Source organism: Mustela nigripes, chromosome 2, assembly GCF_022355385.1.
Source record: "Mustela nigripes isolate SB6536 chromosome 2, MUSNIG.SB6536, whole genome shotgun sequence".
NCBI lineage: Eukaryota > Metazoa > Chordata > Mammalia > Carnivora > Mustelidae > Mustela > Mustela nigripes.
In genome coordinates, this window is record NC_081558.1 from 21,769,411 (window position 1) to 21,784,937 (window position 15,527).

Sequence of the window (15,527 nt, forward strand, 5' to 3'; positions counted from 1 at the left end):
GCTCTCCATATGCCCAGCCCGGGAGAAAAGGATGGGCCAGATCGGGGGGCTAGGGAATGGCTCCCCAGAGGAAGGCAGCCTGGAGGTCAGCTCCGTGTGACTGGGTGGTGCGCGGGCCCTTAAGGCACTGAGAAGGCATTAGGGTGTCTGACCGGGGGCAAGATCTGCTGGGGTCAGGGCAGGACGGAGACCCCTCGTTTCTGGGGTGAGAGGGGCTGGGCCCAGGAGTCCCCTTCTCTGCCCTTAGGTCCCAGGCTGCTGTTGGGCCCCATTAATCTACCTAGGGCTCTTGGATCAACTCCAGCAAGGCCCTCAGAATGAGCCCCACACTTTACCAATATAAACCAAGAGCCATAAATACTCCTGCACTTTGTGGCCCAGAGGTCTCCCTCCAGGGAATTTATTGAGAGGAAAGCAAGGAACAGACCCCTCGCGGGGCGCCCGTGGGGGTCAGTCATGCCAAGGGAGCCCACAGGTCACAGCTTGCGTGAGAATGTTGAGCCATCCGCACACCCAGGCGGTGCTGCTGTCCTGAGCCCAGACCCGTGGGAGTGTACCGGAGGGCCTGGGGTAGGATTACCGGTAACTTTTCTCAATTATCCTTTAATAAACTTGAAATGCTTTTGTAACGAATAGCAATGAAGTGAATAAATATTGAGTGTCGGGATACAGCTGGTGCTGGTGTCCCTGGCGGTTCTGGGAAAGCCCAGCTCCTGGGTCTGGCCACGGGTCAGGCCGGTTGCTTCAGCAGTACGGCCAGGTGCCAAACCCTGGGTTGGGGGAGGAGGACGGCTTGGTGACACTGGTTGGGGTGCGGGGGTGGGGTGGAGTGGAGCAGCCATGCTCGGGCCCACACAAGGTTCTGAGGTGGTGACCGGCCTCCAGGGGGTCCCCTCGACCAGGGCCGGCAGCATCCAGCCCTGGGGAAAGGGCAGTAGGGACTCCAGCGCTGTCTCAGGCTGCTTCCCCTTCCTTAGCACAACTGCAGCCTCTCTGTGCACATCTGTGCTGCTGGCCCTTTGGCTCTAAATATGGCTGGGGTCGTACAGGGCTTCACACCCCTCTGGCAATCGGCAAGGAGCCTCCCCAAGGAGCACAGTGGGCAGGCCCAGGCCCTGTCTCCCAGGAGGTCTGCTCCTTGGGGCACACAGCACAGGCCCAGCCTAGAAACAGCTATTTAAGGAGGCTGGGCTGGCTGGGAACGTGGGAAAGGCTCCGAGCAGCCAGCCGGACCTGCCCAGGGGACCGGCCGGCTTCCCTGCAGGCAGCAGCCTGGAGTCAGGTACCACAAGGCCTGGCTCTGCCGGTCCAGCCCGGGGCCGCCCGTGGTTTTGCCATCATGAGGATGGGCCTCAGCAGTCCTCGGATCTGACAGCTCTGTGCACACAGGGGACACTGAGGCCTTGTGAGCCAAGGGCCTGGAATTCCCGTGTTGTAGGCAGAGCTGTGGGAGTGGCAATGCGGAGGCTCACCCCGAGTGTGGGAGAATAGCTCAGGAGGTGGACGGCCACTGGCCAGAGAGGGGCCTCGATCTGGCTTTGCCTTTGAGGGGTGTGAGCTGGCAAAGGGGTGCCGGGGGAAGGGACTTTGAGGTCCCTGGCCCAGCAGAGCCTTGGAGTCCCTGGAAGTATCTCGATGGTTTCTGTGGAAGGCAGGGGGAGGGGTAAGCCTTAGGCCCCCGCCAGCTTCATTCACTCCAAGCAGTGTTCCTGTGGTCCTTGTCAGACAGGAGGGGAAGCCGAGGCTCAGAAAGGGAGAGGCTGGTTTGAAGTCACACGGGAGCTCAGCACCAGGTCTCCACTCCAAGGCTTTTTCTGGTGAGTGGCAGTAGCCATAGTAGCACCTGCCTTATCCTCTGGAACCCCCCAAAAGCCCCCAAAAGCCCACGAAGGGTAGAGAACATGCCCTCCACCCTACCCCGCCTGACCCTCCCCTACACTTGGTGGCCGTGGCCAGTGACCAACTAGCAGCCTCCAAATGCCGGGACCACGTGGGCATGCGCTTTATTGGTGCTCCCTGGGCACTGGTGCAGAGTCCCTGGGCCGAGGGGTCAGGGCTGTGAGGGGCAGGTGGCCATCCCACGGGCAGCAGGTGAGAAGGAACATTCTGGCATAAAAAAAGTTTTGGGGAAATTCTCCTGTGTCTGGGAGTTGGCAGCAGTGAGAGGAATGGTGCACATGTCTTAGCCAAAGACACTCTTGGCAGGTCCGGCTTTGGGCTTCTCGAAGACGGTCTCGGTGCCGGTTCGGCTGCCACTGAACACGGACGGGGCGGTGGAGCCGGCTAGTTCTGTGGGGAGGGATGAGGAGGTGTGGGAGGGACATTCGTGGGGGGGGTGCCCCCCTGAGTTCAGGAAACGACCCTGGGACCCCTCACCCCATCCCTCCCCTCCACTGACAGCCATCCCTGCCCCCCACCCCCATGGCCCGGGAGGACACTCACCACACTCCCGCATGACCTGGTAGGTCTTGGACTTGATCTCCTGGTTCTTGGCTAGGTTCCCACGGGCCCCCTTCAGATCTTCCTCCTTCACCGGGGGGCGCTTCTTCTTGATGGGGGCCTCCTGTGCACCAGCCTTGGAGAAGCCAGAGTCTTACAGCCCCAGGCCTAGAGGCTGAAAGCCCCTTCCCACCTCTGTGCCTTGGTCCTGAGATGCCTCTTCACTGGTCACCGAGCTTAAGCCAGTTGAAGGCTCCAGTCCTCCTCCTGCAGGCAGCCTTCCCAGCTGTACTCCACCCCCACCCCAAGTGCGTCCTTCTCCCACAGACTGGGAGTTTGAGGACTGTGGGTGCTGTGGCCTTCACACTGTCCGTCTGCCCGGACAGGGGCTCAGGCCTGGACACAAAGGGCAAATGGGAAAGGCACTGGTTTTCAGGTGGAGTTTCAAGGGGTGAATTCTAAGACTGGCTCACTGGGTGCAAGGGCTCCCTTAGGGACTGCCTTTCTCGCCCCCTAACTACCTGCCTTTACCTCGAGAGTTTTGAGGGTGCGAATAGAGGATCAGATGCCCATGAGGTCAGTCTGACGTGAGTCCCTACCCATGGAGCAGGCAGCAAGAAGGACCCTCCACTTAGCCTGCCACTCCGTCCCTCCGGTACTAGGGATATTCAGACTGTGCTGATCCCGTCAGCCCCAGGCGCCCACAAGGCTGACACCTCACTCCTTTCTAAGCCCTGGGGACAGGTGCAGGGAATCCCTGGTCCCTGAGTCTGGGCTGGGCTCCTGGGGCAACACGCTGTCCCCACCACCCCCAACTCCGCTCCCCACCCCCGTGCAGAGATCGGTCCTACTGGGGAGAGGCCCGGACAGAATTGTGTGCCTACAGATCCAGCGTCATGTGTATGCGTGCGCGCGCACACACACACACACACACACACACACACACACACACGGCTACGAACGAGTCATACAGTCAGCTTCTTCACACACAAAAGCATACACAGAGACTTGAAGTATCCTACGTGTTGTCTCTATGCTCCGGGCCAACCAGGCAATACCACCGAACCTGAGATAAACAGGGGTTTGTCAGCAAACTGGGGGTGGGGGTGTCAGCAAACTGGGGTCCGGGGTTGCCCTCGCTGGGCCTTGGCCTTTCAGGGGCTGCGGAGATTCTTGTTTATGCCTGGGTTCAGCTCAGGACACATCTGTCAGAGATGACAGTGTCCAGGTTCCCAGCCCTGCCCCTGCCTGGACACCAGCACAGCCTGTGCCGGGCCCTCCTACCTGGGACATGGTGCGTCCTGTGCGAGAGCTGCTGCAAAGGTGCTCAGCCGGCAGAGGCAGAAACCGCTGGAAGGTGGGAGCTGCGCCAGCCCTCTGGGGCTTATATATAGTCCCCGGGCCTGTCCCGGAAAGCCACTCCCCTCCTCAATGGGCTTCCCGATGATTCAGGTCCACGCAGCCTCTAGCTTCAGAGTTTATTCTTGGAGATGAGAGGGGCTGGCTGAGCACTGCTGCCTGGGGGCTGCGGCCCTGGTGAGAGCAGGTGGCTGGGGAGACCCTGTGCCCTTGGGAACAGCTGCTCTACGCCGGCAGGAGGGGCCGGGCCTGGCAGCGAGCGACAGGGGTATCGATGAACCCAGATCTCGGAACGTGTAAGCCGTCCGCCTGGGACCATCCATCCCCATGCACTGGGCGTCCCCAAGGGAAGCGAGGGCCCTGCGCCAGGCTGGGCTTGTTTTTCCTTCTCTTCCACCCCTCCCTGGATTCCAGAGGGGGGAGACTTGCCATCCCTGGCCAGCAGGGCAGAAGCGTCCCGTGTCTGACAGGCAGGAGCGTGTGCTCTTGGCATGCACAGCCCCCCCATGGTTCATGGGGGAGCAGCTGTGGCTGAGGGAAGCCTCGGGAGCTGCTCCGTCTGTTCCTGTCCTCTGTCTGGCTCCCAGGGTAGGGGGCAAGCACCCAGGAAGGACCAGGAACAAATCCGTTTTCTGGTCAGGAAACTGGTGAGCGCAGGCAAAAAGGACACAGAACCTGACTGTATGAGGTCACCCAAAGGTGCCCGGCCTGAGGACATTCAGGTTGCTGAAAGAGGGCGGGTGACATCTGAGCCTATTCCAGGCTCTGAGCTATGGAGAGAGGGATGAGTCCATGGTGTCCCCTGACGGTCACTTGGCTGCCAGTTCCTCATTGCCCATCCTTGGAGGGGAGACCCTCATGGTGCAGGACAGGACTCTCCACCTGGGGTGAGAGTGGAGTAGAGGGGGTGGGGGTGTCAGCCACCCCTGAGCTCCTTGTCAGTTTGTGATGGGAGATTATTTTTGTCTTTGGAGGCTTCAAGCAGACGGAACCCCACCGGGCACTGACATTTGGTTATCCTGAATGCCACTCCACTGCGGTAATATCTCCAATCCCACTCCAAGCCCCAGCAGGCCAGTGTGAGGACTGCCAGCCCCATCTGAGACAAGTGCTGACACGAGGAATGCCTTCCGACAGCCAGGGCCATGGATCCAGGCCTGCGAACAAGGCCACGCGGAACCGAGGGCAAGCCTGGCCTGGGAGGGCTTCGGCACCGCCCCCACAGTGGGCTCTGTATGGGGAGGCACCTGCCTTCCAGCCCTGCAGCTCCAGGGACAAGGATGTGGGCTGTTCACTGCTCACAGCTCATCGCCCAGCACCACTTGCTCCTCAGGGGGAGGTAAAGTTCCTTTTACCGGCATTAGCGGGGAAGTGGGAAAGGCAAGAGTATGTTTGGCTTTGTCCTTTGGCAGATTCTGGCTCCTGTGTCTGTCACCATGTGATGTAGTTCATTCACACTTGGTTTCCTGGGGAGAGTTGTTGTTGTCCTTGTCTTCTTTTTAAAGATTATTTTACTTATTTATTTGAGACTGGAAGAGAGAAAGTACGAGTGGGGGGAGGCAGGGGTAGGGAACAAGACTCCCTGCTGAGCAGGGAGCCCAATGCAGGGCTTGATCCCAATCCCAAGACCCCGAAATCATGACCTGAGCTGAAGGCAGAGGCTTAACCAACTGAGCCACCCGGGCACCCCAGGGGACAATCTTTTAACTCACTGGGGAAATTTTCTTGACCCCACTAAGCTGTTTCAACTCCAAAGACCATACAACCAATAACCACAAGTGATGGTTTCTTTAAAAAAAAAAAAACAAAAAACAAAACTGTATTAAGATGTGAAACTTTATTGTAAACCATTTTACAATGTAAGTACATCATCTTCCCTTTCATTTCAAAAATGTGTTTCTGTGAATCTTAACACCACTGCTGAAACACCCCCACCGGAAGGGCAGTGGAAATAGGCCATGGTTTGCTCACACAGTTCTGAGTTCTAATAAACATCATGAGAAAGAGAGACCAAATGAGACAGCTCACCCCCCCAGCCAGGAGCTCAAGGTGCTGACGGCCATCGGACTGGAAGTCCCTTCCAGAGAGCAAAGCCCTTCAGAGCTGCCAGTACTTCACAGGGGAGAACAGAGAGGTCTCCTCTCCTGGTCAGAAGTGTGTGCAACTTCTAAAAGCCAACCCTACAAGGTGGCTGCTTTGGCCAATGAGAAGTTCCAGAGCATCTATGTTGGACTGGCTGCAAAAAGACCAGCACGTTGCTGTCTGGAGGGCAGAGTGGGCTCCTGGGCAGCCTTCCGATGGGGACTCTGGGCTGCAGCCTACAGGACTAGACTGCCTAGAATCTGAGCCCTTCTAGGTTTCCCTTTAAAGGCATGAGTGGTCAACATTCGCCTAGGACTTGCAGTTACCAGGAAGGGGCACTAGTTAAAGCTTGAGGCAGGAGGCCACCAGTGTGCCTGAGCGCTAACTGATGGGCCACAGGCCTCTACCTTGAAGATCTTCTGAGCAGACCAAGAAGCCACTGCCGCCCAAGATCTCACCAACATCCCCCGCCCCTGCCACTGCTAACCTCCCACTGACAGCGAAAGGAAAGAAGGCCAACAACGATTCCTTCCATTCAGACGTGATAGTTTCTACCTCACCAGGTTATTTCCATGAGGTACAAGAAACTCGTTCATGACCCTGACTTACAAGCTTCCATCAGGGGGGCCTTGGCCAATGTCCACATCTGCACTGATCAGATGGATAGCACACAATATCCGGTTGGTGTCCCATGGTTTCTCAAGCACTGTGACACTTGCCATGTGGCTGGGTAAAGAGCTGTACTGAGTAAGGCACCTCGGGGCAGGTGGTAAGGAGACTCATCCCAGAGAAGGAGGACAGTTCAGGAGAACGTTCTGACCATGGCCCTCTGCATCTGGTCTCTTGCGACAATGCAACAAAGAAAAAATTCCCAGTGATTATAGGAAACACTCCAGGGAATACAAACTCTGTGTGTGTGTATGCGTGTGCCTGTGCATACACACACACACACACACACACACACACACAGCCGGAAGGGAAGGGACGGCTAAACCGGCGAGGCCACGCTGTCCAGTCCTACACACCACATGGCTCTCTATGATTAGAGACCCATCCCCTGGTCAGCTCTACGACAGTGACTCAGAGACTAAAGCCCTTACTGAAATTCAGGATCCAAGGGAAAACCAGCCCTCACTAGCCACCACTTTGCTCCCCAAACCCCTGCCCTGCAGGCACTGGGACAGGCCTTGAGATGAGCAGATTGTCTGAGGCCTATACAAAGCCTACTTTCCACCTTCCAGAGACTGTGGTTTCCCTACCACTGTGCCTGGAGCTCAAGACTGAAAGCACTGCTGATTCGGAGCTCAGGAAGGTACGGGGACAGCAGCAGGCACAGGCTGTTCATACAAAATGAGACAGGGGGAAAAGTAGGGAGAGCCAGCAACGCCACGAGGGGCTGACACGTAGCAGGCACAATGTCAGTTCTGGCCTTCCCCAGCACCGATTCTCCAAGAGGAACAGTCCACTATGGCTGGGGGCGGGCGGGGGTGAAGAGCCGAAGTGAGGGCAAAAGCGGTCAAGGCCTCTTGTCTTACACGCAGCCTTGTCTCCCGCTGTAGACACCTACATTCACAGAGTGGCCACCCAGGGCCACGACAGGGCCCAGTTCCTTTCAGGCCTCTGGTTCCTGGGGGGAAGGCAGGCCCAGACCTGGCTCCCACACCACAATTCAGACCCAATCTACTTAAGGGCAGCACATTTGTGCGTAGGCCTAAAAGGAAGGTTCTGGGCCAGGTGGCCTCCCTGTACTTGCCTCCCTTCTAGCTTGCGCCTTAGTGGTGCAGTTTTCCGTTCCTCAGCTTCTGTGGCTGCCTCAGGGCCATGACGGAACACTGGCTGTCCCACCGTGCTGCTCCCACAGCAGGGCGAGTGCTCAGGCCGACCCGGACCACTGTGGTCAGCACACCTCCAGAGCTGTGGAAGCCTGTGGCCATGCTGAGGAGTGAGGGCCACTCCCCAGGGAGGGGACCTGGGCCTCGAAGCATCTAGCCTGCCTGCGGACGCGGACAGTGAGCTCCCGCACCTCGACCCGCCCCCTCTCCAGCTGCCCTGCTGCTCTGAGGCCATGAGAAACAAGATCACTGGGTCAGGCGGGCGTTCCTCAGACCGTTGTGCTCAACAGGGGGACAACACCAAGACGACAGACACAGGGCAGCCTAAGAGGAGGTTCCTGAGGCTGGTCCAGCAGCTGGTTCCAAAGGCTCCACCTTGCACTGGGAGGCAAGGAGGCTCAGACTGAATTTTAAACTTCAGCTGTGGAGACTGAAGAGAGGCAGGGAACTCACAGGGGTGGCCCCTATGGTTTCAGTTCTCTGGACACAGACCTCTAGGGTCTTCTCGTGGTCACGTTGAACTCAGACCTCTAAACTGCCAGCAGAAAGCCAAGCACTGGACCCACTTGTCCCCGGACAGGCCTTGAGACCAGCTGCCTCCCACTCAGCCGCGGCCTTTACAGACCCACTGGGTTCATCCCTTTCAGACAAGGGCTCCTCTCCCTTCTTGCTGGGACCACTGGCCTCATCTCCTCTCAGATTACCTAAAAATATCCCAAATCAAAAAACTCCCAACTTTTTCTTCCCACTAGTTCACATCCCATGAAAGGCAGACAAACCCATTTCTTTGGGGGATTAAAAAGAGTTTTTAAATACAATAGTATGAAAATATAACTTAAAAATATAAAAGTCAACAGCTTACGGAAGACTTAAAAATCTATGTTTTTGCCCATTAGTCCCATAGGAAATAAACACATACTCAAAAAACATTAACACTGTGACAGCTCATAAAACCGGCTTTAGAAATCAGTAGTTACAAAGCCATTTGGAGTAAGAAAGCATTGCGGTTCCAACTTGGTCAATGAGTGACTTTTAGCCCAAAATGTGTTACATCCTCACGCTCCCCGAGCCTTGGGGAAAGGCTCCCCCCAGTCTGTGCGCGTCGGTTTTCCTCCTCAGTGCCACCCAGCCAGACACAGGACGGGGCTTCTGGGTCCCTCGCAACACCGTCCGGGACAATGACAGACACACAGAACGCCTCACTTGCATATTTGGTCAGTGTTTGTAGTGCAACTGAGTGGGGACCTCCGGCTGCCTGGAGCCCCTCAGCGCTGGCCCGGCCTCCCTCTGGCAAGTCCCAGCCGTCTGGGAGCGGGCGGAGACAGCGAGAGGAGTGGAGGTAGAAGAGGAGGGGCAGAGAGGAGGGAAGGAAGGACACTGCGCAGCGACCACCTGCTGACCCGAGGGGGCCCCCACGCCTGACCCCAGCACAGGAGCGCGTCAGACCGGCAGCCCGAAGCGGTGCTTCTTCTTCTTCGCAGGCTTCAGGGGGGTCAGTCGGCGCAGGTCCTCCTCCGCGTCAGACTCCTCCATCTCGTCGTCGGCAGAGATCAGGATCTGGGGTGGGGGACAGGCACGACCTGAGTCACCACCGGCGGGGCCTTCTTCCTCTGCCCTCCCTGCACCCTGGCACTGGGGTCTCACCCATCTAGAAGGCCTGGGGTCTCAGGTGTCTTTAGGGGAGGGGGACAGGGAGGCTCCTTTACACAGTGGAACCATCCAGATGTCGCTTACTCCTAGAATAGTCATGGGCTCCTGAACCAGCGCGGAGTGGACGTGGCCACCCCTAGCTTCTCCAGCCAACCTCCAGCTGGGACGGAACCCCAGTCGGAGCAAACTCAGCAAGGACCCCCACACTGAGGTCATTCTGGTAAACAAGCCCAATCTGGACACAGGGCATCCCAGGTCCTGGAAGGGACCCCACAGACAGCAAAAGCACACTGAAAAGTCCCTTTCCAGAGGAGAAGAGAACCTCTGTGGAGCACACACAAGGCAGACCACGTTCAGATCAGCTGCTTTGAACCAACTCTGCAACCTGTGCAGACGAACGGGAGCCCTGCGCTCTTCTGAGTGTTGGGAAGGAGTTGGCCGTGGGGCAAGGGCACCCAGGCCAACACAGACCCTTCCTGCCCACCTGCCATGCTGCTTGCAGACTCCTCAAGCCTCTGAGCACTGGGAAGCCCAGGGACAGTGCACCATGAGCTCCTTCTCTCCCAGGGAAGGGACAGCTATTGTCACCTTTCTCCGGACCACTTCCCTGGGGGGTCCCTGGTTACACCTCTCTGGCTTCCTGCTGCTTGTCCAGGCATGGCCACATCACAAGGCACTTTGCCTGTCTGGCTCAGACCTTTGCCTGTACCTCATTCCATGTCACTCTGTCCTTCCCTACAGGACACACGCTGCTCTGGCCATGAGGGGTTCCAATGACCCAGAGGCCATCCCATGTGACCACAACCCCTCCTGAGTGATTGCTTCTGCCTGTAGTGTTGCCACTCACCTAACATTCATTACGACAGGATGGGCCCCGTGCCAGATCCTGGGGACAGCTAGAGAAGATATGGGCTTACCCTCTGTCCTGCTCCTCCAGTCAGCTTTCCAAACTCCCCCCAGGAGGCCCCGGGGAATCAAACAGACCATTCCAAGGTCCTCACAGGGCTTTGTGAGCGCCTCAGTGTCAGAAGGATCACACCGTGTGAGAAGGACCTATTCAGACACTCACCTTCACCTCATCCAGTCTGAAGGTCTCTCAGGGAAGACATTACCTCAGCCATTTCTGCCTCAGCCATTTCTGCCGCCCCACCACCCTCACTGCAGAGCTGCACACACCGAGAAAGCTGATGAGGCCTCTCAGGAGACGGCCCTGGCCTCGCCCCGCAGCACGCAGTGGGCAGGCCACCCGGGAGCATTGCTCTGCCTCCATGCTTCTGTTGATGACCACCAGTCTCCCCGAAAGTCCAAACCTTTGAACTTAGGAAACCTGACAATAAGGGCAGGGGAGGTTCCCGGGAAGGTCTAGCTACCCCTACGTTTTAGAAGTTTCTAGTGGGCTTAGCCAACACTTCTGCTGGTCTGTAGTGGTCGGCAGGGACTGAAACACCTTAAGGCCTGAAGGTCAACTATCAGGCCCACGAGAGTCCTTGCCAGCTTCCCTGGAACAAGGCAGCCCCCCTCTTCCCTGTCTTCCTCCACTGGCGGAGGTCCCGACTGCCGGAGATGAGCTCCCGCCACCCCACTGGGCACTCCACCTCCCTGCCGTGGGAAGGCCAGGGGACGCAGGAATGGGTCCCTCCCTGCTGGATGGAGCAGTCAGCCTCTTCTTGCTCCCCCTGGCCAGGGCCAGGAAGACCAGATGCAGCAGAGGCCAGAGACCCCATTGGGATGGGGTGTGGCATGAGGGCATGGCCCTACCTCAGACTCTGACTCTTCGTGGGATGCAGCCCTTCGATAGCGGACCTTGCTCCCGTTCCTCGAGTCCTGGTTGGCTCCCCTTTCTTCTAGTTTAGCTTTCGTCCTCCCCTTCCTCATGAGGAAATTGTCCACTACCCAAAACATCAAAGCCTGTGGGGAGGAAATGTGCATTTTACTCTGGGATAAGGCATCTGTCAAAGTACAGCAGATGCCCATTGCCAACCTTCCTGCCTGCTCCTGATTACGAGGTCTAGAACAAGGGGAAGAAAAGCCTCTTCCAGTCCCCCAGCTCTCTCACAAGCTTACAAAGAGATTCCCACCCTCCACATCCTTTGCTTCTGCTTTCTTATCGGAGAACCAGCAAGAAAACCCTAGTCCTCTTCACCCTGAGTGCTGGTAACCGCTGGGGACTAGCCACTGGAAAGGTTTCCAGGCTCCTACTGTGAGCTGAGAGGCTGGCCCGCGCACTCTGCCACGACTGTCAGCCCCACGTGACTTTCTTGTTCCTTCCATTTTCTAGCCAGCATGCTTATGAGTCTCTCTTGGAGCTCTGGAGCCAGGGATGAGGCGGCCTGGATTCCGAACATCCCGATCTACAAATTGCTCGCTGTGCATGCAGAGGGCCTCCTCGGTGGGAAGTCCCCGGCAGGCAGGGCAAGACAAAGTTCTCAGGACCCTTCCTCTTGCACGGGGAGCCTAGAGGAGGGATCTGCCTGCTGAGGAAGCAATCCTGCCATTTCCAGGTCTGGGGTGGGGAGAGGCCTGGGGGCTGTAAGGGGCTTTCTCTGTCAGACTCAGAACTGAGAACAGGACACTGGAGGGCAGGGAGTATGTGGGGATAAAATGCAACATGGCACTGACATTGACAAAGAAGGGGACGATCAGCATGACGATGGCCAGTTTCAGGTCTGGGTTTTCAATGGGGTTCAACAGGGCCACCTGTAAAGAGAAGCAGACTCCGTGAGGTAGGGGGAGACCACATAGAAGGGGCCTGGGGGTAGCGGGGCAGCAGCACACATCATCCATGAGGCCCTGAGAAGGGTGGCTTGGCTCAAACGACACTCCCCTGGAACCCTGATGGGAACAGTGCCTCACGGCCAGGGCTGCATGGTCCGTCCCCAGATGGGAATGCTGACAAGGGGCAGATCCCCGGGAGGGGAGAACACCTGCAGCATTTAGGGTTTTAGCCGCCTTCCTAGTGGCATGGACCTGGGAAACATAATGGGCTTACAACCACCATGCAGGGCAGGGCCCACCCACCAGGCAGCGTGGAGGGTAGGGGTGGTGGGGCTTCGGGGTGTTGGAGAGAATGAGGTTGGTGGATGCCGATTACAGACACTAGCAGTGAGGGACCAGACCATTTTCTAGCAGAAATCCTGCACCCCAACCACCTCTTGAAGGACAGAAGCTCTGAAAAGCCTTGGTTTATTTTCTTGAAAAATAAAATTCAAACATAAATAAAACCAAAGGAGGGGCACTTGGGTAGCTTAGTCAGTTATGCGTCAGACTTCAGCTCAGGTCATGATCTCAGGGCAGCAGGGAGCCTACTTGTCCCTCTCCCTCTTGTGTTCCTGCTCTCTCTCAAATAAATCAGTAAAATCTTAAAAAAAAAAAAAAAAAAACAAAAAACCACACACGACAACAATAACAAAAACAAAGGAAGGCCAAGTTCTGAGCTACTCGAAGACTCTTCAGCCAGTTCCATGCAGCCATGTGGGGGACTTGGGCAGTGCAGAGCCCAGCACCAGGGCCAGAGGGCAGCGCCGAGGGAACCCTGGGAACAGCCTGTGAGCAGCTGTTTCCTGCAGCCCCCAGAGTCTTGATTAAACCACTGGCCAAGAAAAGTGTGGAGGACATGTGCAGGTGGAGAGACACCTTCCTGATAGTTACAGTAGTGAGGTTTATAGATTGTCTCAGCCAGGAAGCAGCCCGAGGGCAGGGACACTTGTCCCCACTGGCCTTCTGTATCGCAAAGCTTTTTTTTTTTTTTTTTTTTTTTAAGATTTTTTTTTTTTTTTTTGACAGAGAGAGATCACAGGTGGGCAGAGAGGCAGGAAGAAAGAGAGGAAGGGAAGCAGGCTCCCTGCTGAGCAAAGAGCCCAATGCAGGGCTCGAACCCAGGACCCTGGGATCATGACCTGAGCCAAAGGCAGAGGCTTTAACCCACTGAGCCATCCAGGTGCGCCTGTATCGCAAAGCTTAATCGAGGGCAGGCACTTGCACTATTCAAGTAGATGGATGCTAAGTGAAAAACCAAGTTCCTGCTCCCGACAGGCAAGCCAGACCGACTTAGTGGAGGTGGGGGTGGGGGAGAAGGAAAAGAAAGAAAAGATTTGGTTTTCCAATAAGGTTGGGGCGTGTGGGTGGTAGGAGAACAAGTACTGTCTTGCTTGGCAGCCCAAGGAGCTGCTAAAGGATGGACAAGAAGCAAACCTTTTTCCACTGAAGTATGAGGAGAACGATGAAGACGACAGACTTTTCAAAAATCATGATCACGATGTAAAGCGCACACTGCCCAACCCAGGCTCCGCACTGCAGAGGGTCTCCTGCAGGGACAGCAGGTGCATAGTCACGCAGGGCCCAGATGCCAGGACCCAAGCCCATGTCCCCGCCCCATGCCCACAGCTCCTAGGAGCCCTCGGGCCCCCCAGCCTACCCCAGACCCTGGCTCTAAAGCCACTTCACAAGCCCCCGAAGCACCAGGAATCACTTCAGCCTCACCAGACACATGCAGGTGTTTTAGACAAAAATCACAGAATTCCTAATTTGGAGATACCAGAGTGGGGGTTTCTTTTAAGAGATTCTAGGATGTAATTAAGGAGACTAAAGTTAGTAAGTGCTCACTGTCAGGGCTCAGAGAGCTGGCTCTTTTTGTCCACGGGCAGAGCTGTGGGAAGGAAGACTGCTATTATTATCTGTTGTTGATTTTTCCAGTGACTGTGGTGCTATCCATCCTTTCCTCCACCCGTGGACTGCCTGATGTTTGTGACCACGGAGGCAGCAAACCTCCCCTTTGCTGGTCTGCTGCCCCGAGCCAGTCGCCCCTGCTGCTCCTGCTGCCCTCAGCCCTGAAAGCAGAACTCGGACTGGAGGAATCCTGATTCTGTCTCCATGAGGTAGCCCAAAACAGCTGCACTGGGGACAGGGAAAGAAAGTGGGGGCAGACAAGCAGGAGGGAGGGGCTGTGCGTGGGGCCGTGACAAAGGTCCATCTATGACTCATCCATCACGGTACTTGAGAAATGGAGAAAGGCAATAGTTCACACTGGGGCACACGCAGGTCCTGGAGGGCCTCCAGAATGTTTCAGAAAAGACTAGAAGAAGTGTGGAGGACCAGCCCCAGGGACAGAGCTATATCCTTGGGGACAGGCAGAACTCATGGGATGGGCCCCCAGGGAGCCACACATGCTAAAGTGGGAGACCTAGAGAAGAGCCAGGGGATGGTGGGAGGCAGCTGGAGCTGGCTCTGGATGCTCTGCTGGGGTTGCCTGAGCACCACTCACCAGAAGAGGGGTGGAGGGCAGCACTTCAGGGGAGGCAAAGGCCCCTGTCTAGGCTGTGAGGTGAGAACTTGCCCCAGAGAGAGGGCTCCAGTTCCACCATGCGATGGAAGGTTTCTGCAGCCATCCCCGTCCAGGCACGGGTGCCGGAGCAGGCCCAGCCCGGCCAGAGCCTGCCAACGGGACGCTGGGGAGCGCACATGAATGCCTTCGCACAGCTGTAATGGACACCACAGCAGGCCATTCCCTTTTCTGGAAAACCTCGGGAGAAGGGTGCAGAAAGCATGCAGAGAGCCATCAGGGCTGCTGCTAAGCTCGCCCTACTTTCACTTCTGGTATTAGACACATCTGAGCCAAAAAACCACTTCAGAAGCACAATCCCTCCAGCTAGATTTTTAATGCAGTGCTGGAATCCTTTCAGTCAACTGCGTGACCTTACTGAGAAAAGTTCTCAGAAGTAACAAATCAAAATATTGTCAAAAATCATTAAGATCAGAGACCAACAGAAAGCACTAGTAGGAAACATCTCTGAACAGGGACCAGCGCGTTTCCAGTCAGCAGACTAAGGGGCCACACTTCATATCAAAAGAAAATGTGCTCGTTCCATGTGCCCGTAAGCTTGCAGTGACTGACAGAGAGGGACAGACGCCCTGAACCCCGCATTGTCCCACACTGTTAAGTGTCAGCGCCATAGCTCGGCCACGGTTGTGTCTTCATTTACATGCTTTAAAAGGACAGCTAAAAAACATGGTAAGAAAAGGGAAAGTCCTCTGTAAATGCGTTCCCACACTCTCCTCCTCCTCCATGTCCCGACTACCAGGAGCCCCGGCTGGAGTGAGCACGTGTGCTGGTCTGCTTTGCTCCTTGGAGAGCCTCCCAGACGTTCCCCACTGTCTCACTGTTCAAGG

The 15,527-nt window shown here is 56.5% G+C and overlaps 2 protein-coding genes across 3 annotated transcripts in view; both read right to left on the reverse strand.

Moving 5' to 3' along the window:
• Positions 1-358: 358 nt before the first annotated feature.
• Positions 359-4,121, reverse strand: MUSTN1 (musculoskeletal, embryonic nuclear protein 1). The gene is made up of 3 exons (XM_059389933.1): positions 3,724-4,121; positions 2,443-2,575; positions 359-2,289 (listed from the first exon to the last, which is right to left on the reverse strand). The coding sequence occupies exons 1-3, from the start codon at positions 3,730-3,732 to the stop codon at positions 2,183-2,185; spliced, it is 249 nt and encodes an 82-aa protein (XP_059245916.1). The 5' UTR covers positions 3,733-4,121; the 3' UTR covers positions 359-2,182.
• A 1,499-nt stretch (positions 4,122-5,620) lies between these two features.
• STIMATE (STIM activating enhancer) overlaps positions 5,621-15,527 on the reverse strand; it is a 52,533-nt gene continuing 42,626 nt past the window's right edge. Inside the window, exons 5-8 of one of the 2 annotated variants that reach the window (XM_059389931.1) lie at positions 13,554-13,666; positions 11,982-12,059; positions 11,121-11,270; positions 5,621-9,269 (exon numbers count right to left, since the gene is read on the reverse strand). In XM_059389931.1, the coding sequence (XP_059245914.1) occupies positions 9,153-9,269; positions 11,121-11,270; positions 11,982-12,059; positions 13,554-13,666 (458 nt within the window). In that variant the 3' untranslated portion in view covers positions 5,621-9,152. The remainder of the gene's footprint in view (positions 9,270-11,120; positions 11,271-11,981; positions 12,060-13,553; positions 13,667-15,527) is intronic. The other variant, XM_059389932.1, reaches the window with a different exon arrangement.